A 24,020-nucleotide genomic window follows, 5' to 3' on the forward strand; every position below is an offset into this window, starting at 1 on the left:
AAATTCTTGAGTGCTGCATGTGTATTCCATAAGAACATATATATTGGTTAGCCTTCTGAGACTGGTGGGTTAGGAGAATGGGCACTGAAAGAGACTAGTTTTGACACCTTTGCCCTCTCCATTGGAGATCAAAATAATTCCATTCACTGGAAGCCTGAAGACATGGGATTTTCATGAAACGTCAAGGCAGCTCTTGAGAGTGAGCATTAAGCTCTCCTGTCTGCCTGTTCAGTAGCTGGCTGCTTGCATGATGAACCAGATGAACAGCAGTCTGGCAAGAAAGTGTATCTAAACCCCATGCTGAGTTTGTTGGGAGGCAGAAGTTCCCTGCCACACATTCTGATTTCTTCTTTGTGTTGAATTTTAGGATGCCTACCGGGGGATTTTTATCCAGCAGCTGAGGCACACACAGAATCCACAACCCCGGATCAAATTGAAGTTGTTTGGATATTCTGGCACTGGGAAAACCACTCTGGTGGAGTCCCTCAAATGCGGCCTGATACGAAGCTTTTTCCGAAGACGTAGGCCTAGGCTCTCCTCCACAAACTCAAGCAGATTTCCCCCATCACCTTTGTCTTCCAAACCTTCAGGTATGGTCTTGAGCCATAATGCCTGTATGAGAAAACAGTTTCCTCTTATTCTGAAAGCTCCTAAGAAGAAGCTGTTGGCTGCACTGCAGAAGACAGGACAGCCTAATCATGTAAGAAACAAAATGAAAAGGGAGAAGGGACTGACTTCTCTGTGCATAGGTTTGTACCTAAAGTAAGAGGAAGAGGACCAGCAAGTGTGAAGGATACATGAGTAGTTAAAGGGTTTTTTTTTTCTTACATGCTGCATAAGTGAACTTGTACAGCAGAGGACAGGACTTGTAAACACTGCTATTTATTTGTCACAAAAAGTCCTAGGCTGCAAACATCACTACTAGCTTCCTTTCTGCTGGAGGAACTTCAATAAACACTGCAAAATTGGAACAATTGCTGCATCTCTATGTGATTTTTAAGTAGTAACAGGTTTCAGAACTGCTTCTGATGCCTTGGAGTGTTTTTCCCTATGATACAGGTTTGAATTAGATTACCAGTTAGTGGTGTCTAAAATCATCTTCAAACAAGCTGGAAATGGAAGTTTTCCAAACTGAAGTAAATGTTTACAAATACTAGGGAATAGATTGCTCATGTAGCACCACCTGGCCTGTGCAAAGTGGGAAGAGCTAGAAGGTGTAGAGGAACTAGCTAGGTTTACACTTAAGCCTGTGCATAGTTTTTGAAGAACCCACAGGGGGACGGACAGTGGATAGACCACGTCCAGGTCCCTTTTCTAACACTGGGAGCCTACACAAGCAAGCTAAGCATGTTGAGGAGCTCAAGTTTAAATTGATGTTTAGAAGTGGTCTTACTGTGTAAGTTTTAGATGAGGCCAGGGTTGCCTTTAAAAAAAAAAAAAAAAACCCTTTGGATAATACTTGCAGGTTTGGATTTTGTTCATGATTTTTAAGTAATATTAGAACACTGCTAGTAGTAGTTTTCATCTCTACTTTCTCTCTATTCACCTGAGGAAGATATAGGGCATTCACAAAGTGGCTTAAAAAGGCAAGACCCATGCCACAGAGATTGTTACTACATTTGATGATTACTTAACACAAGGGCCTCACACCTGTGACAACAGAAAAAAGAACTTGATTAAATTAATCAATCAAAAGTTCTTGATTTATTTATCTTAATTTACTGTGTCATACAAAGGGTGATAAATTGCTCAAGGAACATCAGTTCCTAGAGGCAGTACAGGAAGGTTTTTTTGTGTTGGTTGGTAACAGAACCAAAGAAGAGGTTTTATGTTGCTCACACCATCATAAAATCAGAAAGACTGCCAGTCACACTGGCAAATCAATGTAAAAATAAAGGTGAATTTGAAGCCCTTCAAAAGAGCTTACCTAGATATAAAGCCAGAAAGACATGCTGTTGTATACATACAAAGCTACTATGGAGTTATTTTAGTATTTGGAAGTTTGGGTTTTGCTTCTTTCAGTATACGTTCTTTTGGGATGTAAATCATTATATAGCATGTAAATTATATTCTACACTGAGTGACATAATCAGATAAATATTTAAATCAGCACAATTTGGTCTATACTTGTTGATATAAGATTTGTTTGTTTATGTGTTTGTTTAAATTCTGTAAAAATAAGTGTGTGAATTCACTAAGTATTTATTTACAACAGCCGAAAGATTTAAAATATTATCCTAGGAGGTCAAACATGGAAGTTTAGTTTGACAGCTAACTGGTAACCTCTTTCTATTGTAAAACCCAAATATTAGAAATTGCCAACTAGTGGAGGAAAGAAATCTTTATCCACTAGATGGTGCATGTCAGTTAAAAAGCCCTTTTGTTTCTCATTTGCACTCTGGGAAGCTGAATAAACAAGGAACTTAAAATTTGCTTATTAGTAAAATCATTTGGGTTAAGGGCCTGCTTTTCTCCTCCACCACCCCAGTGACACTTGTTACACCGTGATATTTTTTATCATTACTTACAGGAAGCAATAATATGAATATGGGACATTTCCATGCCAATAATAAGTCACGCAATGAAACTGTAGCCTTTAGCTAAAATAAATGAAATAAAAAAAATTAAAAGCAGCATATTTTGCAGCATAGAACTTAGGACATAGTTTGCAACATAGAACTTAGGACATAGTTTGCAACATAGAACATAGGACATAAATGCTTTATAGGATCATTCTAATATTCTCCTTTTAATAATTCAGAATAAGAATGTAGTTGTATACACCCACAGCTTCATAGACATCTCCTTTCTTTGAAGAGCACTTTCGGCTTTTTAAGCTGCTTTTATGGCTTGCATACTTGTTTTGAAGTGATCTTGTTGTGATTTTCACATGGTTTGTAATCTCATTTTCCTTTCCCTGACCCAGTTTCAGTAAGTATTACGAATCTTTATCCTGGCTGTGAAAATGTCAGTGTGAGAAGCCGCAGTATGATGTTTGAGCCAGGCCTGACCAAAGGGGTATTAGAAACTTTCGTGTCACCTGCCCATCACTCTCACTTCTCTTCTGATGACCAGTCCACCAAGGCCATTGACATCCAGAATGCCTGCTTGCATGGTAAGAAGAGCCCTGGGCTGGGATGCCTTAATGCTGTAAAGCAGTTAATGCCATTTAACTTGTTTTTTAAAAGAAAAATGGGGGGAAAGTCTGACTTTGCATAGTAGTGACTGTGTTTGACAATCCAACACTGGTGGGATTTAATTTGTTTGAGAAAGTAAATCTGCCTGAAGTGCTGTAGCTGTTGTAATATACATTTCAATCACTCATGTCAGATCTTTACAGTATTACGTAGAAATACTGAAATACATTTCTGAGGTGAGTAAGTGGGAGAGTAGAAAAGAGGGATTTGGTATGACAGGAGCAGGTCAGCAATGTGGCTAATAGTATGAAGGCTTCTTCACCTATACTAGAGGTCATCTGAGGATTTTGTCAGATTTAGCCTGGTCCCATTTAGTCCTCACCATTTAAGTATATTCCCAGTATTCCCAGCTATGCAAAGGACATACTGTTCTCACTTTGTATCAGGACTGGAGCATTTTTGGTAAGTCCTGGAGCTCATCAGTCATTGTGAGTGGAGCTTCTGATTTAATTTCTTTTTTTGCAAGGAAACTAACTGCTCTGCACTTGAAGCCAGTTAGCAGTAAGAGGGGTCAATCACAGAAGGTGTCGTAAGTACACACATAGCTTTTGGCTCTGAGACCACACAAATTGTCTCCACCAGCAATATTAATTGTGATTTATATTGGTGGTCAGATCTCTTCTTCATAAGGAAAATGTTTTGCATGCTTTAGCAGCTGCAATTTTGAAGCTGAGTTAGTATTAATCAAGAGTTTACCTTGGAAACAGAAACCTGCTTATCAGTGTATAATAATGAATTCAGTGACAAAACTTTTATCCTAGATGCTGAAGACTTTGCCAAGTAGCTAAAACTTGTTCTTTGTGTAGGCTAATTTCTTCCTTCAGTATAATTTGAAGCCCAGTCAAATTCTGGGAAGGAAACCGAGTAGTGCCATGGACTGTCAGAAGGACTTTGTTTTCTTTCTCTGTTCTGTACTATACAGAACAAAGTGTACACACAGGTGAACTCTGAGTAGCTGTACTCATAACAACAGGCTGGAGTGTTCTGACTTCTCTCCTTCTAGAAGTTTGAGGTGCCTCTTAATCACCATGTATTTAATTAGAAGCAGTACAGGTGAGGCAGATATCACCGTAATCAGATGGTGCATCTGGGAAGTGCAACATACTAACACTTTTCTTACTCAAAGCTAGAGATGGCAAAAAGAAGCAGGGAACTCTTGGAACCCTTAACATGGTGATTCTTCATCCCTGATTTACCAGCACAATGTGAATAGTCCAGTTCTGTAAAGCAAAGCAGCTTCTTTTTAGAATGTTCTTCAGTGGTTTTTGAAATCAGTGGTGGCATGTTAAAAAGAATAATTAAGAAAAATATTAAGCTTTTTTGAAGTGAACAGGGAAAAGAATGGGAGACGTTATTCTTGGTTTTCAAGACAATTACAAGATCTGCTGCTGTTGTTCAAGGCAAAACTCAATTTAATTGCATAAGACTGCATGCATTTAGCACAGGTACTTACATATGAAATCAGGCTAAATGCCCTAGAGAAGGAGTGTGAGAGAGGAACAGACTTTGAGGGCCCAACTGCTAAGCCTCTAAAACTGACTGAAACTTGTTCCCTTTGTCCATGATTGCATTTTCAGCCTTGCTTTCTCACATGCATATAGTTTATGTTTGTGACAGTTTAAATCAGATTAAATGTTTTGCTTGTATTTCGTGGCCAGAAGATATTTCATGCTTACTGATGATCTCTTCATATGTTTGTCTGTTTTTCAGGAGTTGGGGATTTCAGCATCTGGGAATTCTCTGGGAATCCTGTGTACTTCTGCTGTTATGATTATTTTGCTGCTAATGATCACACTGCTATTCACATAGTGCTTTTTAGCCTTGAGGAGCCTTATGAAATCCAGTTAAACCAAGTGACCTTTTGGCTCAATTTCCTGAAATCATTGGTCCCAGTTGAGGAGCCAATAGGTATGTTCTTGTTAATTAAGTATTAGAGATATCAAGCTTCTTGTATTTCTCTGCAACTCTGTACATCATCCGTGTTTCGTGTCTTCATCCCTATTTATGCAAACAAACTTGATATTAGGTTTCTTGGCAAAAGGGAATTTTAACCGTGGAAGAAGCCAGAAGCATTTCACACACCACTTAGCTCAATTTAAAATGTCATGAAGTACAGTGCAATATCTTGTGGCACTGGGATTTACATCTGTACATGGCAGATGAAGTTTTATGTCACATAAGCCATCAATAGTGTTTCAGAGGGCTGGAACCATTCAGAACCAAGTTTAGACACTTTGCTTAAATTCCTCTTATATCTAGCCCCAATAAACAATATTTTCAGCATAAATTAGTCTTGTCAGTGACAACAGGACAGAACAGTATTATGGAACAGTGTTATCCCTCAGTATGTGCAACTTTCATGTGTTTAACTAAAGTTCTGTTTGGACTTCAGATATGGTAACTTTTTGGTGCTGATGCAAAGAAATCAGTATTTCTTGTAAATTTCACATATGCTCCAATTTTGCACAGGTTTTAAGTAATTTTATTTGTTTTATATTCAGGCTTACTGCAAGTTACTTGGTGGGCAAACTTAAATTAACTTAAATAATATTTTTCTCAAAAGGTCTGGTAGTCCAGGTGTATATACAGTAACTTATTTAAACATGTTTGTGTTTGTAGTTGATTACTGGTCTGCAGACTGTTACAGTCTCTTGGACTAAGCAACCTCTGTCATGTGTCTTGGTTCTGTCATCTGAAAGATTATTCCAGCCAGTGGATCTAACTCAGCACTAAAGGACATTTTTAGCAACGCTAGGGATTCACCAGACAAATGCGTTAAGTACTTAACAATGTGCAACGAGTTATTTTCTCTCTCTTTCTGTATGCATTATCTCAGCCAGACAATGAGCCAAGGCCAACCCTTGGTTTTCAGTTCAGGCATCTGCATTTTTTTATTTTCTGTTTTAGATAAAATCACAGTGCTAATAATATCAGCATTTGGATCTAACCAACAATAAATGACCTGTGAAAGTTAAAGCTCAGAAATTTGCGAAAAGGGTGACAAAGCTGCAAATACAGCTAATTTGCAACTGCTGAAAGCTTTTCACTGCTCCTCAGTCTCAGTTGATTTTTTCTTCTTGCTTATCTGATTATCAGCATTATTTAGGTACTTCACTTAAATCTGTGTTTATAGTGATCAGCTCAGTCTGGGTACCCATCCATCTCTGTATTGTTACAAATCTCTCAAGTAATATCTAGTAACTGATGTGTGCAGAAAAGTTAAAACTCTTGGAATTACTTTTCAGTTATTTTGTCTAAGTCCTTAGCTGCCAATTAAAAAGAAAAACAAAAAGAAGATAATTACAAAATACTTGCCTGGACGTGTTATGCAGAGATTTGGGGAAATGGGGCTTTTTATGATTTATTCAAGATTTTGTAGCTCTTAGTTGATGAGAACTGAGCAGTGATGTAAGCATGTGACCTTTTTTAAGGCTAAAAGAGGATGATAGGGTGTACTGTATCTTCTAAAAATTGTTTAATGATGTCTTCTATTTTTTGGAATACGAGTTTGAGAAAAGAGTGAAAACTCTGTGTTCTGTACTGTCGCTTCATTCATGCCATTTGTATCTTTCTTTCTCATTCTTTTTCATGGCTTCTGCCAGGCTTTCCTACTTAACTCTCACCTAAGTGAGAGGTCATTGTTTGTGTAAGTACTGCAAAATAGCATTCATATCAACATATGAATGTTGTAAACATTTTGTGTTCTTACAATCTTCTATTCTGCACCTGTAATATTAAGGACTATGCAAAGATTATGCAAAAATCCTTTCATGAAGCTGCTATTTCTAATTTTTTCCCCTCATGCTGTCATAGTTTGTAGTTAGTAGCTATATCATTAGTGCTTCTGATTACTGTTTTTGTTAAACCAATAAAGTAACACAATATTAATGTATCTGATGTTATTCAAATTGTCTAGCTATTAAAATTGGGCCTTATACAGTCCTATAAGCAGATAATGTATAACACACAGTCCTATAAGCAGATAATTGCCAGAGCATCAACAGTTACACTGTTAATGGCTGTGCTTAGAGTTGGTAAATAACTACAAAAGTGGTTGGTATGAAGAAGGTAAAATGTATTTCTGCTTTTCTGGGTCAGTATCAGCCATCTCCGTAGGCATTCCTTGTAGTGAGGGAGTCCTCTTGTTTCTCTTCTAGCATTTGGTGGAAAGCTGAAAAGTCCCCTGCGTGTTGTTTTGGTTGCCACGCATGCTGACATAGTGAATCTGCCTCGGCCTGTCGGGGGAGAGTTCTGGTATGACAAAGACATCTCTTTGTTGAAAGAAATCAGGAACAGGTAAGTGGAAAGTATACTTATACATAGTGTTTAAACATGCTAATTGGAAAGAAAAATACTAAAATGCATTGGAATAGGTAAAAGGTTTTTACATGGCTTATATGATATGATATTTTGAATATGTTTAGGAAGCATATGTTGTGCTAAAATTGAAACATTTACTAATATTACAGTGAGTAAGCTGCCCTGAGTGAGCTAAAATGAGCCAAGTGGTGTCAAAATTAATTGTGGTGTAGGCAGTGTCACCCTGTAAACACTGGGCTACATCCAAAGACCCATTCCCAACTTTCTGTCTAACATCTTGGTTCTCAGGTTTTGCACCAATCTCAGAAAAGTAGGCCATTTGCAGCTAAAAACTTTGGATGCAAAAGAGGAAAATTTACCAGAGAACTACCCTTACCTGTTTACTGATTTAGGACACCTATGAAAAAAACTTAGATGAGGCCTTACTCCCCACACTTTGCAAAAAGCTGGACATTGTGGAGTCACACGGGTGACAAGGTCAGCCAAGAAGTACACAGAAGTTAATGAAACTTCTAGAATTCCTCAGCAAATGTCTGGAGCACATGCTAATGGTAGATGGAAATGAGGAATTTTCCATAAACATACTATTGTTTAAAGCAACTATACCTTATATTCAGAGTGAGCATGTAAGCAGGAAACACTGGGTATGAGAAATCATCCGTACCTGCAAGTATGGACACTTGTCTGGGCTGTACAAGAAACAGATGAAGGAATTCCAGCCAATAGCCAATAGTTGGCGGGGAGGCAGTATTTTAATAAGTTGAAATAAACCAATAGAAAAAAACCTGTGTGTCATCTTTGGTGCTGGAGTCCTTTTAAATGCAAATCTCTCCAGAGCTAGGCAAACAGGCTTGTGTGGTTGGAAACTCAAAAGGAGGTGGAAAGAGAGCAGTCAACATCAATGACTACTGAACTATTTAAAGTGAGAAGAGAGCAAGCAACAGACATTAAGACCTTAAAATAAATAAATTCCTGTAGTCTCTTCTCTAGTAAAATGTTTTGGTTTGTAATTACAGTTCATGTGATGCAATTACATATTTCTTACACATTTTCAATCTTCATCCCGAGAGAAAACAGTTTACTCTCAATACCTCTGCCTATTTTCAAGAAAATGACACAGTAACTATAGTGTCTGTGCTTATAAAATATCTCAGTATAATCATTACTTAAACTTCATCATTCCAACTCTAGTATAATTTAAGACCAAACTACAATTGTATTAAGAAATAAACTGGATTTGGGGCTAAGTTAATAATAATTTTTTTTTTTTTTAGATTTGGAAATGATTTGCAAATTTCAGAAAAGTTATTTGTCCTGGATGCTGGAGCATCTGGGTCTAAAGATATGAAGCTTCTCCGAAATCACTTGCAAGAAATAAGAAGCCAGATAATTTCTGTAAGTAGTGTCTAATAGTCTGGGTTGGATGAGCCAAAATGTGAACGTCTTGTGTAATGATCTACTGTAAATTTCAAACTTAGAATAATGAAGCATTCAAAAACCACTGTTGTTCCAATGTTCTAACAGCATGCTTGACAGGTCTTGTGATAAACAAAGCCTTGACATCAAAGATTGAGTCAGCATTTTGAAAATAGTAGCTGTTCAAAGCAGATGACCAAAATACTCTCTGTTGAAAGGAAACAATTTGAGATATCAGTTCAGAGTCATAATTTTGTTTTTTGATTGGCAGTGACTGGATTCCAGCATTGGTCCCCCCTTTTTGTTGGTTTTTTTTTTTTTTTTGTTTTGTTTTTTTTTTTTTTTTTACTCAGCAAAGTATTATAGAGAAACAGAAATCTATTATAAATATATTTCTGGAAAATAGGTTTTTTCACTTAAAAACTCACCAGAGTAGAACAGTTTTCTCAACTGTTAGAAAGATAATTCCAAATATGGATATGTAAACTGAATAGGTATTAATTTTTGACTGCATTTTTAATTCAAGTCAAATCAAGCATTCACCAAGTCAAATTTTTTGTAGCCTGTGCTAAATGGATTAATATCATGTTACACACCAACAAGATTTTCTGTAGCTACTTTTGAAATGTATTTTTTGTAATTGATTAAAAGTAGATGTAATACAGAGTTAATTCTGTGGGTTGAGGAAAATATTTAGATTCATGCAAAATTCAGCCTGTTTTACATTTCTGATTTTGTCTCTTGATTTTGTAAGCTTTTCTTCTCTAAGAAAGCTTTGTTATAGCTATAGTCACTAGCTTGAAATCTGAAGGGTTTTACTGCATAAGAAGTGGAGGCTGTGGCTTGAGGATAGCAAGAAGGCATCAGTGAAGACTAAGGCAATCAATACATCAGTACCATTTTTGCTTCTTATTTAGCACCCTGGTGTCTCACCTTTTGAAGTAAATTGGTCCTGTAAAGATATTGATGAGTACAGATTCTAAATAAATTCTCATCATTTCAGAAATAAGCATTAACTTACAGATGCATGATGGCAACTCATGGTGATATTTGGAAAATTTCCTTATTTCAGTGAAAAACTAGTTTCTGCAATTCATTTTTTTAAGAAAAGGTAGATAGATCTTATGGCAAGTTAATGCCAGGTGAAAGAGTAAGGGTCCAGCACAAACGGAGCTCTTTAAGTCTGAATATTCATTATAAATGCATTAGACCTCAATATAAAAAAAATAGCACCCCTATTCTCAAGTGGATGTTTTCTGTGCTTTTCTAAGACTTGCCCACCTATGACTCACCTATGTGAAAAAATAATCTCCACACTGCCTTCCTGGAGAAAAATTAATGGGCCCAACCAGCTGATGTCCTTGCAGCAGTTTGTGTATGATGTACAGGAACATCTTAATCCCTTAGCCAGTGAAAATGACCTACGGCATATTGCACAGCAGTTGCATAGCATAGGAGAAGTAAGTATTTTTATCTAAATTCCATTTCTTTATTTACTGTTCTGGTAGAATATTTCTTTAGGAGTTTAAGCAAATGTCTAAAGTTGTTTGTTTTTTTCTCTTCCTCTTAAGACATCATAAGAACTAGAGAACGCTTTCTGTTATCATTATGTCTTGTGGTTCTATTTTGTTACCATAATCTCTTTGAGACAGGAAGAATTACAGTTTATTGTTATAGTTATATAAAATACCCAGAAAGGATCACTATATTATCACCTTCAATGAAGTGTTCACTGCTATTTGTGTCCACTAGAAACTGATAACACCTTTGCATAAACAGCTTGCAGGGCATGACTAGGCTTTCCAGCTGTTGGGCTCTAATCATCTCATTACTAGTGGGAAATAACAAGATCTGGTTTTTGTTCTGAGTACTTGCCATATATTTAAATGCACTGTTGTTTTTTTTTTTCCTGTGAGCAGTTTTAATCAAATTGTCGGGTCAGTCTGTTAGGAAGGTGAGAATGTGGGCTATCATCTTGTACCTCACAAGATGTAAACAGTAACTTTCATATTTATAAACAGATTAACATTATGCAGAGCGAAACTGTCCAAGATGTTGTGCTTCTGGATCCTCGCTGGCTCTGTTCTAATGTCCTTGGAAAAATCCTGTCAGTGGAGAACCCAAAAGCTCTCCACCATTATAGAGGTCGGTACACCATAGAGGACATCCAGCGTCTGGTGGCAGATAGTGACGTGGAAGAGCTGATACAGATTTTGGATGCCATGGATATTTGTGCAAGGGACCTTAGCAGTGGAGCAATGGTGGATATTCCTGCTCTCATAAAGACTGACAATCTTCACAGGTCTTGGACAGATGAGGAGGATGAAGTGCTGATTTATGGTGGTGTTAGAATAGTTCCTGTGGAACATCTTACCCCATTTCCTTGTGGAATTTTTCATAAAGTTCAGGTGAATCTCTGCAGGTGGATTCATCAGCAGAGCACAGAGGGAGATGCTGATATACGTCTGTGGGTAAATGGATCAAAGATTATGAATCGTGGAGCTGAGCTTTTAGTGCTGCTGGTCAACCATGGGCAGGGTATAGAGGTTCAAGTTAGAGGACTGGAAACAGAGAAGATCAAGTGCTGTTTACTTCTGGATTCTGTGTGCAGCACCATTGATAACTTAATAGCAACAACCTTACCAGGTCTTCTGACTGGGAAATATTACCTTAGTCCTCAGCAGCTGAGGGAACATCATGAACCAGTAATGGTCTACCAGCCTAGAGACTTTTTCCGTGCACAGAGTCAAAAGGAGACATCATTAACTAACACTATGGGGGGATATAAAGAGAGCTTTAGCAGTATACTGTGTTTTGGGTGTCTTGATGTTTACTCCCAGGGAAGCCTAGGAATGGATATTCATGTTTCTGATCTCAATCTACTTACCAGGAGAAAATTAAGTCGACTTTTGGATCCACCTGATCCAATGGGCAAAGATTGGTGCCTTCTTGCCATGAACCTGGGCCTCCCTGAACTTGTTGCAAAGTACAATACAAATAATGGAACACAAAATTACTTTCTTTCAAGCCCAGTTCATGCCCTTCTGCAGGAATGGAGTAATGCACCTGACAGTACTGTAGGGACACTAATGTCTAAGCTGAGGGAATTAGGCCGCAGAGATGCAGCAGATTTCTTACTGAAGGCGTCTTCTGTATTCAAAATTAATTTAGATGCTAATGGTCAAGAGGCTTATGCCTCCAGTTGCAACAGTGGCACATCTTATAACTCAATTAGTTCTGTAGTGTCACGGTAAGAGGAGGTGTTTTGCATGAATATCCTTTCAAAGCGCAGAAAGGATAAAAGATACAATATAAAAGTTACAGTGCATACTAATTTATGAGCTTTTGCATCAGAGGATCCTTCTCTGGCACCACCTTTTTTTGTGTGTAAACTTTCTACTCCTTACTGTGAGTTGTTGCTCTTTATTAAAAAGACTGGTGTACTTCTGGTGGTTTAGAACTATTTCTGATTGAGAATGTGCTGCTTAATACTGCAATTTCAACTGGAAAGTCTTAACTTTTAGATTACGTACTGCAACTGTTTTATATAATTCTCCCCATTAAAAGGTAGGGGGAGAGGAATAGCACATAGTACCTTATGTGTCTCTTTCTTACATTCTTTTTTTTTCCTTTTCACTGTGTCCTCTGCTTAATTCTTTTTATATTTGTAATGAGAGAATTCCACCATTTGTGGTCAATCTGACCAAACTTAAGTGCATCGTTTTTAGCTGAAAAAGTGAGTGCCTTTTGCAGGAGGGAGGGTGCAGTTGATTTGAATGACCCTGCTGGAGTTACGAGAACATGCTACCTCTGTTTCACTTAAATTGTCTGCATGCTTATCATTGCAAGTGGTGCTTGCCTATTATTTTTTCCTGCACTTCTAAGTCATTGGTGATGACTCACGCAGAGCATTCTTGTGCCAGTACTATAGGCATAGGTGTGATACCTAATCAACTTCAATTACAGTCAAATCATAATGTGAAAATCTCTTAAACTTGCCAATTATCATGCTTTGTTATTTCCATGCACCTCAGGTAAAAGTTCATATCATTACAATAGAGTTCAAAAAATACAAGTGTTGGATACTGCAGAATAATATTGTCTAGTTGTCAGTTGTAATTTGTGTATAACAAAGGTTTTCTACTATTAGATCCTGCATTACTTACTTCCTGTACTTGAAAACTTTGATGGGGATAAAAAAAAAGGAAGCAAGGTTTCTTGCAGTGATAACTTTTAAATTGATATGAGGGAATATGACCCATTCTCTGTTCTAAAAAGCATGTAATTTTCATGGTGCGATATGTGTTTGTTTATATATATTGTATGTATATATATTAAGACTATTTTTTCCTTAATCTTACATTGTAGTAAATTTTAAAGGATTTTTCTACAAATAAACTGTTGCTTGTTGCATCCTTGTTGATCATATTCTGTTGCTGAAGGGTATCAAAACTTCTTTTCTTTACAGTCAGAATTGAGGAGAGGCAATGCCTGCCTTCTGAAGTTCTTAGAACCTTCTGTTTGAGTTCAGGGGAATTTCTTAGTATGCTGCAGGAGTATTTATGGGTTTTTTTTAATTGCAGAGGTGGTCCCTGTACAGCAGAAGAATCTGCGTTCATTTTAACAAATGGCAAGCCAAAGCAGTTTGCTACATATCTTTTCCTTTGTGGTTTTTCATAATGGAAACCAAAACAGCAAATGTGAGTCTGTCATCAGGAATTCTCCAGATAATGCTGTGCTGCAGAGAGAGAGAGGACACTGCATTAGAATTTGTGCTGCAATAATTGTCCTTTACATTAAATATCCCCTCATCACACAAGGAACTCTGCTGGTGCTGTTGATTGAAAATCTCAGCATTATTCCCTGATAGCTGCAGCCTTGGTGTGGCACACTCTGCAGGTAGCTTTGCACAATACCTCTGCCCTATGTATGCTGCAAAGGATCTAAGTGAGATCTTCTTAAAATGCTAATGCTTGTTTTCCCCTGCCTTTCTTTGCCTATTTTACCCTTGCTTAATTAAATCTTTCCCCAGGTCCCAGCTATTGCTAGACTCTATAGTTAACCATTCCTCTTAAGTCTAGTCCTCAATAAGAAGTATGGTTTATGAGCAGTCCTACTCTGAGCTGTCTGTGTTTTGATATTCTGCTTCTGACAAACTGCGTTCAGCATCTCCCACTGCTGCTCTAAGTGGCCCAGTGCAGAGCCCAGCTCTACACAGCCTGTATTTACCTCTGTCAATTAATGGCCACTACCATATTTCAGCTTCCAGCTGCGGACATGTTCAGTACTTCTGTCAGATTCTGGTAAGTGGAGGGGTGTTTTTCATGTCATAAAACTTCCCAGGTTTCTACCAGAAAAGGTTTCCTCATTGCCCACCTACCCAGATGCTTTATGCACACATGAGATGTGTGGTCAACTTACCAACACTGATTAACTACTCCTTTACTTTATTTTTGTTTTTCCCCTCCCAACAGCATGTGTCTCATAGTTCCTTGCTTCCATTTACTGTAAAATGTAGACCTGGGAGTGTAAATTACTTAGTGGACTCTATGATGAACCTTTGACTAGCAGTCACAGCCTATTGCATCATTTACAGTTTTCATGGTAATAGGCTCAGGAAAGTGAATCACAGTCATAGGATAGCTTTGGATTCCTTTCTTATAAATCCTGTGCTACTGATCAAAAAATTTTAAAAATTGTTTCCTAGATGACAATTTGGGGATAAAAAAAGGCTAGCCAGATGTTACAAATGAACATCGCTTCTGTTGCTTCGCTTTTGTTTCATTTTATGAATGCAACTAGGAGCAGAGCTTCATTCTACAGTTTTTAGAACTGAGTTAAAAGATGCACAGATCCTGCCCTGACTCACTCCATAAATGGAGAAAATGCAGACCTTTGCAAAGTAAAAAGAGTTTAGTGATAAGTGTACAGAACATATAGTACATGCAAGGAACATGATGAGCTTAGCTCCTGACAGTGAAATAACTGAAGCTGGACAGTAACCATTTTTGTAGCTTCAGAGAAGAGCTGCTGAAACATAATTTTGAGGATAAATCAATGAATGACAATTTTCATTTTGTCTTCAAAATCCATAATATAGACAAACTCTGAAGTTTGCTGCTCAAGGCCAAGAGACATTACAGATTATCTTGCAGTTTAGAAAAGTATTCTACTGGCACTCAGATTCAAATCTTGAAGAAATTTTCTGAAGAAGACAGGGAAGAAGCAAACACTTTGGTGCAGGCCATTTTTCCAGTGATTTCTCCCCAGCATGCAGCAACATGCATCGAATAAAAGAAGTGCTTTGTATTGCTGTTTTTATTGGGTGTTACTGGTTGTACTCTTTTCAGAAGTTTTGTTACTGACCTAACTGCTGAGTTTAGAAAGCCACAAGAGATCAGTGGTTACATGCAAATGATTTTAAGGTAGCCAAGGGCATCCAGAGACAGCCTCAGGTAGAGGTGGATATATATGATTTTTCTCACCTGAAAAGGATGAGGAGACAAGGGTAACATGAAGAGAATCACAGGTTTTAGGACCTTTGGGATTCAAGTGATTGAAAAAGTTACGAAACTACAAGAGTTTAGAAACTCCCAAATGTCACATGCTTGACAGAGCCAGGAGGTTTAGAAAGGAGCCAGTTCCTAAATGGTCAGGTCTTTATAGAGAACAACAGTGAAGTTTTTAGAGCTGGCTGTGCTGGAGCCAGTTCCAGGCCCCAAAACTTTGTTGGCTGTGCTCCTCCTTCAAAGGAGAAGTTACCTCCCTAATTCATTGCAATCTTTTTATTGCAGAGATGCTGTGTTACAGCATCATGTAAAACAGGTGCCTCAATTTGAATTGCATCACTATTTCAGCTTTGACAATGAAATGGAGGAGTAATGCCCAAATTGTAACTCCAAGAAAAGTAAATGAAGCATGCTGTTGGCTAAGTCAGAAGAGATGGAGCATTGCAGTACCTTTGAAGCTAGTGTAAAACCCATGTGATCAATATTGAAATTTTTTTCTATTTGATTTTTTATTTGTTAAACTCAGTCCACTGTGTCAAAAAAAAAAAAAAGAAAGAAAGAAAAATTAATTCACTCACATTTCTTTTGAGGCATTGTCTGACTCAGAAGACAAGGCAGTGGGTAGAAAAAGAGAAAGAAAACTGGTTTTAAACAATGCCTAAGGTATCCAAAAGGGTTACAGCCAAGCCACTCAGACTTTGCAGGTAGAAGTACTTGGGTCTTCCAAAGTCAGATAAGCGGTATATAGAAGGGAACAGATGGTATTCCTCTATATGGCTACCCCATTTATCATAACAAGCTTCACAGGAGCAGTGGGACCAGCAGCTACGCTGCCTCAAAGCCAGCTGAGGATCTTGGTAGACCTGGTTCGGTTTTGCATTAACCAAACTAACCTAGCATTTCTGCATCAGCCAGGCTACTTTGGGTGAGGTCCAAATTCAACACGTGCATATTTACAGATCCTTTTTCAGAAAGCAATTATGTTGCTGAGTCAGTTTGATGTAGTTAAAATTCACTGGCCTGCCCTGAGACAAGGGAGACCTGGACCACCTTGCCCAAACTCTGGCTCCTGCTGTCACCAAGCCTAGGACGCCTACACTACCAATATGCACTCGCATACACAAGGCAGAGAGGAAGACTAAGAAGAATTTAGGGCAGGGTGACAATGGGGTCTCAAACAGGAATGAATGCTTGGACATGCTGCATCTTACATGGACTTCTTTGCAAAGAGATGCTGACAGCCTGAGCCTACACATATTCCTCCTGCAGAAATGTAGCACCTGCTGCAATGGTCTAGGCATGTCTGGTGGCTCTGTGTCCAGGCTCATGAATATACTCTCTGTTGTATCTGCACAGGATCAGCATGCAGCTTGGTAAGGTATGTTCCCTATGGATTCAGGCATGGTCACAGCTGACTGTAACACACCTGGACACTATATGTGGACTGGAAGTATATGTGTTATCTGGAAGGTAACTGGAAGTATGTGTTTATTTCCGGACTATATGCATTGGAAGTATAGTCAGGATGCTTCTGCTGCACCTCAGCAATTGAAGGCTGGAGGGCTGGGGGAGAGGGTTGGCATCTGCATGAGTAAGGACTGAGTGAGACACCAGCATGTGGTGCACAGGGAGGGGAGGATGAAGTTGTGCTTTTCAAAACTGCTGTCAGAGAAGCATGGGAGAGAGGGGAAGGCTCTTGCATTAGAGGGGCCTGACTGCTGATGTTAAAAGACAGCATGTGCATGACTCTTTGAGTCATCCCGTGCTTCACTTTTTGAGCTGCTCATTGCATTGCAAAATCACCTTTTTTAGCCTGGCCACAAAGAATTATAGTTTGACTAGTCCATTTTCCATGAAAGATGAATCAGCTTCACTTTCAGAACCCCTACACAGGACTGCTTACAAGTCAAAACAGATGTAGCCATCAGCTAAGCAAAAGAAGCACAGAGAGAAGGTTAGCAGCGAATCCTGCTATCACTAAATTTACCTACAAAGCTCTATAACTTTGTACGATTTTTACATCTTTCTATTAGCTGCAAATGCGATAAAAAAGTATTCTGCAGAGCACTGAGTGCAATCAATTAGTGCTAAGCCAAAATTTTTATTTTGGAAAAACAAGTACAAGTCTGGAATTTTGTGCCAAAGGCAATGTGTCAGTGCATATGAAAATCAGTGTAGGTCCAGATGAGTTGTAGGACAGAAACATATCTTACTCTCCTAAGCCTACAGTATGGATTATTTCATCATTCCTAAGGTATGTATCTGCAGAAGAAGCAGGAAAGATATTTCTTTAGAAGTGTTTCCCAATAACACCGGATACCTAGGATTAGACTCAGATTTGGCTGTACTTAAGAAATTACCCACCATCCTCTACAATTAGAACACTTAAAATAAAAATTTTCTACAGACCCCTGGGGATTGTGTTGCCAGTAGAGAATGTTGTAAAAATTACCCTGGAAAACATGTATGGAGGTGAGTCACCATAACCAAATCAGAATCAGATAGGATGGGCTAAATTTCCTCTGTTGCTTACAGTCAGAAGGAAATATCACTTGCAGCTGCTAGATCTGGTATCAGGTACCAGTACAGGTTTCAGAGGCATCATCTGCAGTATCAATCTGCTTATAGAAGCTCAGAAAGGGGCTGCATGAATGTTTAAACTTATGGATTAACACAGTTTCCATGTAGGCTTCAAGAAATGAATCAAGGCACAAAGTTTCCAAGTGCTAATGGAAAGAGGAAGATTTCCAGGCCTTTTTATCCCCCATACCTGCCGGAGAAATGTTTTGCAAATCACTTTTTGCTGCCATCCCAGGAAAATACAGAAGGAACCTAATCGGGTGCCAATTTGGGTTTAAAGGACAGATATGAATACATGAATACAAAGCTACCATGTGACTTCCCATTTGCCATTCATTCTCCAAGACATACTGTTGGTTTGTACTTAGCAAAATAGGGAGAATGTTCTTCAGCAGAAGGTAAAGGAGACTTACAGGAAGAACAACCTCCCCAGCTGTGACTTAGCACCATGCAGTTTTCCTGTTTCTTACTATCATGGCTAGGAAAGCTCTACAGAACTCTCACAGTCACCAAAGAAAAGCATGCCAGGGAGAAATTCTGCCTTGTTTTATACATTCATCTTCTGTAAGGATGTTCAGTTATTTAATTGTTCAGTATTCCAAGCTAGCATAGTATTTTCACAATTCCCTTATCAGACCCACCATTCTGCTTTAAATGCTCACTGCAGGAAGGAGTGCTACATCACTCATGAGAAACACTGTCTGTGGCACCAGGTGAACCAGGCATTGCACAGGAGAGCACAGGTCAAATGAGTGCATTGGGTGCTTGTTAGATAAACATGATAGTCCCAAGGGCCTCTTTATACCACCAGCTCAACCATGTGCCCAACTCCAGCAAAATTCAGCTGCACAGTGTGCATGCGACCTCTGAATTTCCCATGGATATACCTGCAAATACCAAAATATGGCATCTGGTGAGGAGAATAGAGGTCCAACTGTTTTATGTTTTTTCTTTATGGTGTGCTAGCATCTTTCACATTTGACCAGTGAGATCAGGGGCAGACTTCATAATCACAAAGAGGTCTCACTAAACTCAAGTTTGATGTTTGTGTGTAGTTGTACTGCTACATTAAGCACTAAGGGGAACATTCCTGCCTCTTTCACAGTTCATTGGACTACACCTTTTTATTTTTAGAAGTGAAACCAATATATATAAAAATTGCTGGAAAACACTTGTTTTCAGCAAATATTTATCATCATCTCTGATGCACATTGTTTTTAATGTGTTTCAATGAAATCTCGAAAAGAAAAGTTTTCTCCAATGGAAAAACAGAAATTGTCCATAATCTCCTAAAAGAGACTTTTCTGCCAACTGTTACCTTGACTGGTAAGTGAAGTAATATGCAAATTGTTTTTGTTGTTAGAAAAATTAGTTTCAAAATCTGGTATTAAAAAACTCCTGCAACCCACTATCAATCTGAAGCCACAACTCCTTGATACACATCTACCACAGTGGAGTCATGACTTCAGCGCGCCTTTGCATAACAGACAGAAGTCGTGGTGGTTTAACACCAGCAGGAAATTAAATCCAAATAAACCACTCCCCTTACCTCCGAAGCTTCCAATAAGAGAGGGGCAAAGGCAGAGCTATGGGCTGAGATAACAATTTCCTGAATACAAAAAACAATGGAGTGGAAACACACAGTAACAAGAAAATGAATACCAAAAGTATACCAAGAGAACAAGGTGTTTTACCCACAGAAATGTACTCACCCTCAGGAAGAACACAAACAAGAGGGCAGATGCTCCCCAGAGGTCATACCCACATGGCTTCCCAGAAAAAGGCACTATGGCAACCTTCCCATGCCCTGCACCAGTCCAGAACAAGGGCCAAGAGAAGGGGCCGGGGGGGCTCCCACAGACAGTGCTTCCCAACACCTTCCCACTGGAGAGGGGGAGGCAAAGTGACACCCTTCGGTGTGTGGGGTGGGGGCAGCTGCTGGGGTTTTCCTGCCAAAGCCGCGCTCCCAGGCACGATGTGGGAGGGGAGGAAAAACAGCCGGGGCAGGCCCGCTGCAGCACTCAGCCCCACCTCTCCCTGCCCCAGCAGAGAGTGAAGGAAGACCACCTTCCCCAAGAGGAATTTAGAGCCTTGCATCCACACGTACACAGCATGCATGAAGACTGTTATTGCCACTGCAACCTTATTATTAACATCCACCCGGCCCAGAGCCACATTTTGCATGAGCTAAAGCCAATTTCCATTTGTAGCTTGGAGAAACTGATCTGCTGACCTAATCTCAGCCAACTCAAGGGTTTACATTCCTATGCCAGTGCTGAGGTTAACCTCAAAAAGTTAAGTGTGCAAACAGTGCTAAAGACAATTTTGGGAAGCAGATTAGTTGCATATACAGTAATTTTAGTTGTAACAAGAAGCTCTTTGAATTCTCTTACTGCAGTTTCCACTTTTAAAACTTATCTCCCAGGTGAATTAATTTGTCTTTTTCAAATCTAGGAAACATAATGAAGTTTGGGAATCTTGTAGTGTAAGTGATTTTGGCTATATTGTGAAACAAGACAACTAAGAAATTGGGCTGGAATTGCTCATTGTAAATATTGTCCAAGAGCACAGTCTTTCATGCCAAGAGAGTCTGATTTCTGCCTCCTCTGCTTGGTAGAAGTGTTTCCTCTGTGTGCCCAGCAGAAGACTCTTCACTGTGGACCAGAGGGTGCTTCCCAGCACTTAAAACTCCCAGCTAGAGACATACTGTGTCATGTTTGTAATTCTGACAAGGCCTTTATTAGCACTGCCAACAACAGGGATTTTTTGAGTGCTCTGTTGCCATCAGGCAGGGTGTGGTGCAAGGTTATTAAACTGCCTCTGCCACTTAGTTTTCAGCTGACACATGCTTAATTGCGAGGATGTCCTTCCTCTTATTAGTGTTTGAATCAGTCCCACTGTTGATGAGAAGTGTTGTCCAAATCATGTTATATAGTAAAACATATTTAAAGCCACAGCCATAGTATTCCACAGTATTATGGTAGAGGGAAGTTCAGATGACATGTTGTGTCCTCACATTTCCCAGCATCAGCCAGGAATATCACTGTCTTATTCCTGATGGGCAGAGATGCAGTAGGTGACATGACAAAGGGACTGGCTTGGATGCCCCTGTGGGGAGAGGAGGGCTGCAGTGTAACCCTTAAGAGGGACTTTATTCAATATTCTCTGTCATCTCCTGCTTTTTCTATTAATTATATGGAAGGAAACTGGTGTTGAAGGTAGAATGGGAATGTGAAAAAGAAGGAAATGTGTGAATTATCTGCCTTCTCAACCTTGTTGATGCTTGGGAATATTATGTACTAGTAGCTGTTGATCAAAGGTGCAGTGTTTAGATGCTAAGGACTGAAGTCAGAGTTTAGGGTCAAAAAAAGGTTGATGTTCTTTCATGAGGAACAAATTTCACAAGCTGTGTAGCTTTGCTATATCATAAATAGCTATAGTCCTTCCTTCCAGCTTTTAATCCATCAGGGCATTGAATTACAGCAACAGTTTCAAATCTTGGAAGTCAGATGTGTTTCTCTTAATCTCTGCTCCCTGAAGCCTACCTGTAATTGCCAGCTCCAACAAGCCAATTCCAACTCCATGGGGAGTGAGAATGGAATAATTAAGTGTTGAAATAATCAGACTAGAAAATGACACCCGCCTTTGGAAAACATCTACACTGCTTTCTGCAGGGAGCAGAGACAGTTTTAAATGGCAGCTGGAGGCAATGACAAGTCCATTACTCCCCATAATGCAGAAAGAGTCTTGGGAAACAGAGGCCCTTGTTCATCCGCAGTCCGGGTAAACAAGGCACTTGGAAAGTAAGATAAGCCACTCTTTCTAAAGCCAGCCCACGTTCTGGTATGGTTTCCTGGAGAGCCCTGTACATCCAGTTCTGACAGAGTCCCTTTAGGCTGATTGCAAGAGGGAGTCTAATTCTGCCAGCTTAGTAGGTGCTGTGTTCAGCTTACCTAAGCTGCTGTCCCGTAAAAGTGTAGTTAGTGGGAAACAGTAAACAAAACTAAGCATGCTGCAGCTACCATAACTACACGTTTGGGGCAGAGAGGAGCAGGTGCTCCTCTGGATGATAGCCACAGTTCAAAGCCTTAGTCCTTGTGTTTTGATCAGGAGACTGCTGGCAACTGATCAACAAATGTGACCGAGGCTGACGTCTCCTGTTTGGTGTTGGTGTGAGAGTGCATGTGTGTTTACAGCTGGAGTCAGGACAGATGGCAGCAGTTAGGTACTCTGTTGCAGCAACTTCTGTGATTCTCATTGTTTTTTTCTACTTTTGAGTTTTACTTTAGTCCAGAATGTTTTGGCAAAAATGGAGAGGGAGTAATAGAGAGTTTCTAAAGGATGTGTATATGTAAGGCTAGGTGTATTAGATTCTGCTGGGTGTGAATCTCTGCCTAGCCTGCGACAGAAGAGATTTTAACCAGATTCTGCCATTAGTCAGCACTCTAGTCCCAACACTGTAAATTTTGATCATCCATTTTTCCTGGGTTTCTTAAATTAATCTAATGCGGTGTTGCACTAGAAGGGGAAGACCTGTCCTATCCGCCCTTGCTTTGCAGTCTTTTGGGTGCATACTAATACCTGGCATGCTCAGCCAGTTCAGCTCACTCATCCAGCAGGAAGAAGCTGTCACTTGGCTTTGAGGGCATTGTTTGCAGCCCAATGAGCTTGCTGCTACAGCTTAGAGCAGAAATGAGAATTGACAGAAGAGGAGGGGCCAGAATGTCTTTTTTTCAGCACTAATCCTGGTTCAAATCAAACAGAACTGCTTGGTAAACAACACCCTTAAATACTTTCAAACTATATAAAGGTTTAACTTCAGTATTTGTTTTAGCTAAAAGTATTTCTATAAGCTCTAGTTAAACTGTCTAATGCCAGCGGCTCTTGGCAGAATATAAATCAGTCCTCTACCCACTTCCAGGGAAACAGCAGCTATCCCAAATCCAGGAACACTAGCAGATGTGAGCTGGGAAAGCCTGTACCCTGGAGAATGTTCAAACAGGAAGGCAAGCCCTGAGTACCAGCTGCACCTTCCCTGGAGAGGAGAGCACCACAAATGCAGCACTGTGGGACCGACCTCTCCTGACTCACAGCGCTCTCTTCAGTACCAGGTTACTCCTGTTAGAAAATGGAGAGTGACATCCACAGCCCTTTCCTTCTCTCCTCAAGCTCCTGGGTACAGCTAATTCTGGTCCATTTGGTGATGAAGGCAGGGTTAGTACTGAAAAAAGGAAAAGGAAGTTTTCTGTGCTCTCAGATTTCTATGCTCGTCTGTGCCTGCGTCACAGGATTCCTGTGCTGACATAGCAGAGTCCTTCCTCAACCCAGCTCTCTTGTGGTGTGCTGACAGTCCTGCCCTGCCTGCAAGGGCTGGGCTGCAGCTCAGCTGAGGGAATGTTTCTGAAACTAGCTCAAGTCTAAGTGCTGCAGAAGCTCTTGGGCTTTCAAATGACCATTACTTTTGCTAAGCTTCTGAGAGCTATATAGGCTGTGCACGTCCTGCAGCATTGTCACAGGTGCAGGACCTGAGCAGATGTGAGCCATTGCCACTCTGCCTCAACAGGGCCTGGACTTTACATGCTGCGACAAAACAAGCACTGACAGGAGAGAGGCTAGATGGAGGTGTGGATGAAAAGGCACAGAACATGAAGAAGAAATGCAGTACTACTCACTATTAAACATTTTTAAGCAAAACTCATCTGTGTGTCATCTGTCCCCCTTCATCTTTTTCATTATATCCATCAGATATTTTTAGTCTATTGGCTTTTGGATTTGTTATTTTCCTTTTGGTCTGAAGTGAAAAGGGAAAAAACACATGCTTTTATATTTTATAGGCAGCAGCTGCTGTAAATGTTGCTTCCTAAGCCAATATAACAAGCAAGTTTAATTTTAAATTCAAAGTACTGTTATAAGTTGAGCAAGATTCAGTTTTCCATTTATTGCACAACCAATACCACTGGTGGTTTCAAGACCTGAACCTACATCACTCAGTCTGGGT

At 39.6% G+C, this 24,020-nt stretch overlaps 1 protein-coding gene across 1 annotated transcript in view; it reads left to right on the forward strand.

The window, feature by feature from the left end:
• Window positions 1–13,346, forward strand: part of DAPK1 (death associated protein kinase 1) — an 83,827-nt gene extending 70,481 nt beyond the window's left edge. Inside the window, exons 20-26 of the mRNA XM_036402936.2 lie at window positions 368–590; window positions 2,927–3,115; window positions 4,908–5,105; window positions 7,355–7,493; window positions 8,792–8,912; window positions 10,205–10,393; window positions 10,955–13,346. Of these exons, the coding sequence (XP_036258829.1) occupies window positions 368–590; window positions 2,927–3,115; window positions 4,908–5,105; window positions 7,355–7,493; window positions 8,792–8,912; window positions 10,205–10,393; window positions 10,955–12,187 (2,292 nt within the window). The 3' untranslated portion in view covers window positions 12,188–13,346. The remainder of the gene's footprint in view (window positions 1–367; window positions 591–2,926; window positions 3,116–4,907; window positions 5,106–7,354; window positions 7,494–8,791; window positions 8,913–10,204; window positions 10,394–10,954) is intronic.
• Window positions 13,347–24,020: the final 10,674 nt, after the last annotated feature.

Source organism: Molothrus ater, chromosome Z (genome assembly GCF_012460135.2).
Source record: "Molothrus ater isolate BHLD 08-10-18 breed brown headed cowbird chromosome Z, BPBGC_Mater_1.1, whole genome shotgun sequence".
NCBI classification, from domain to species: Eukaryota; Metazoa; Chordata; class Aves; order Passeriformes; family Icteridae; genus Molothrus; species Molothrus ater.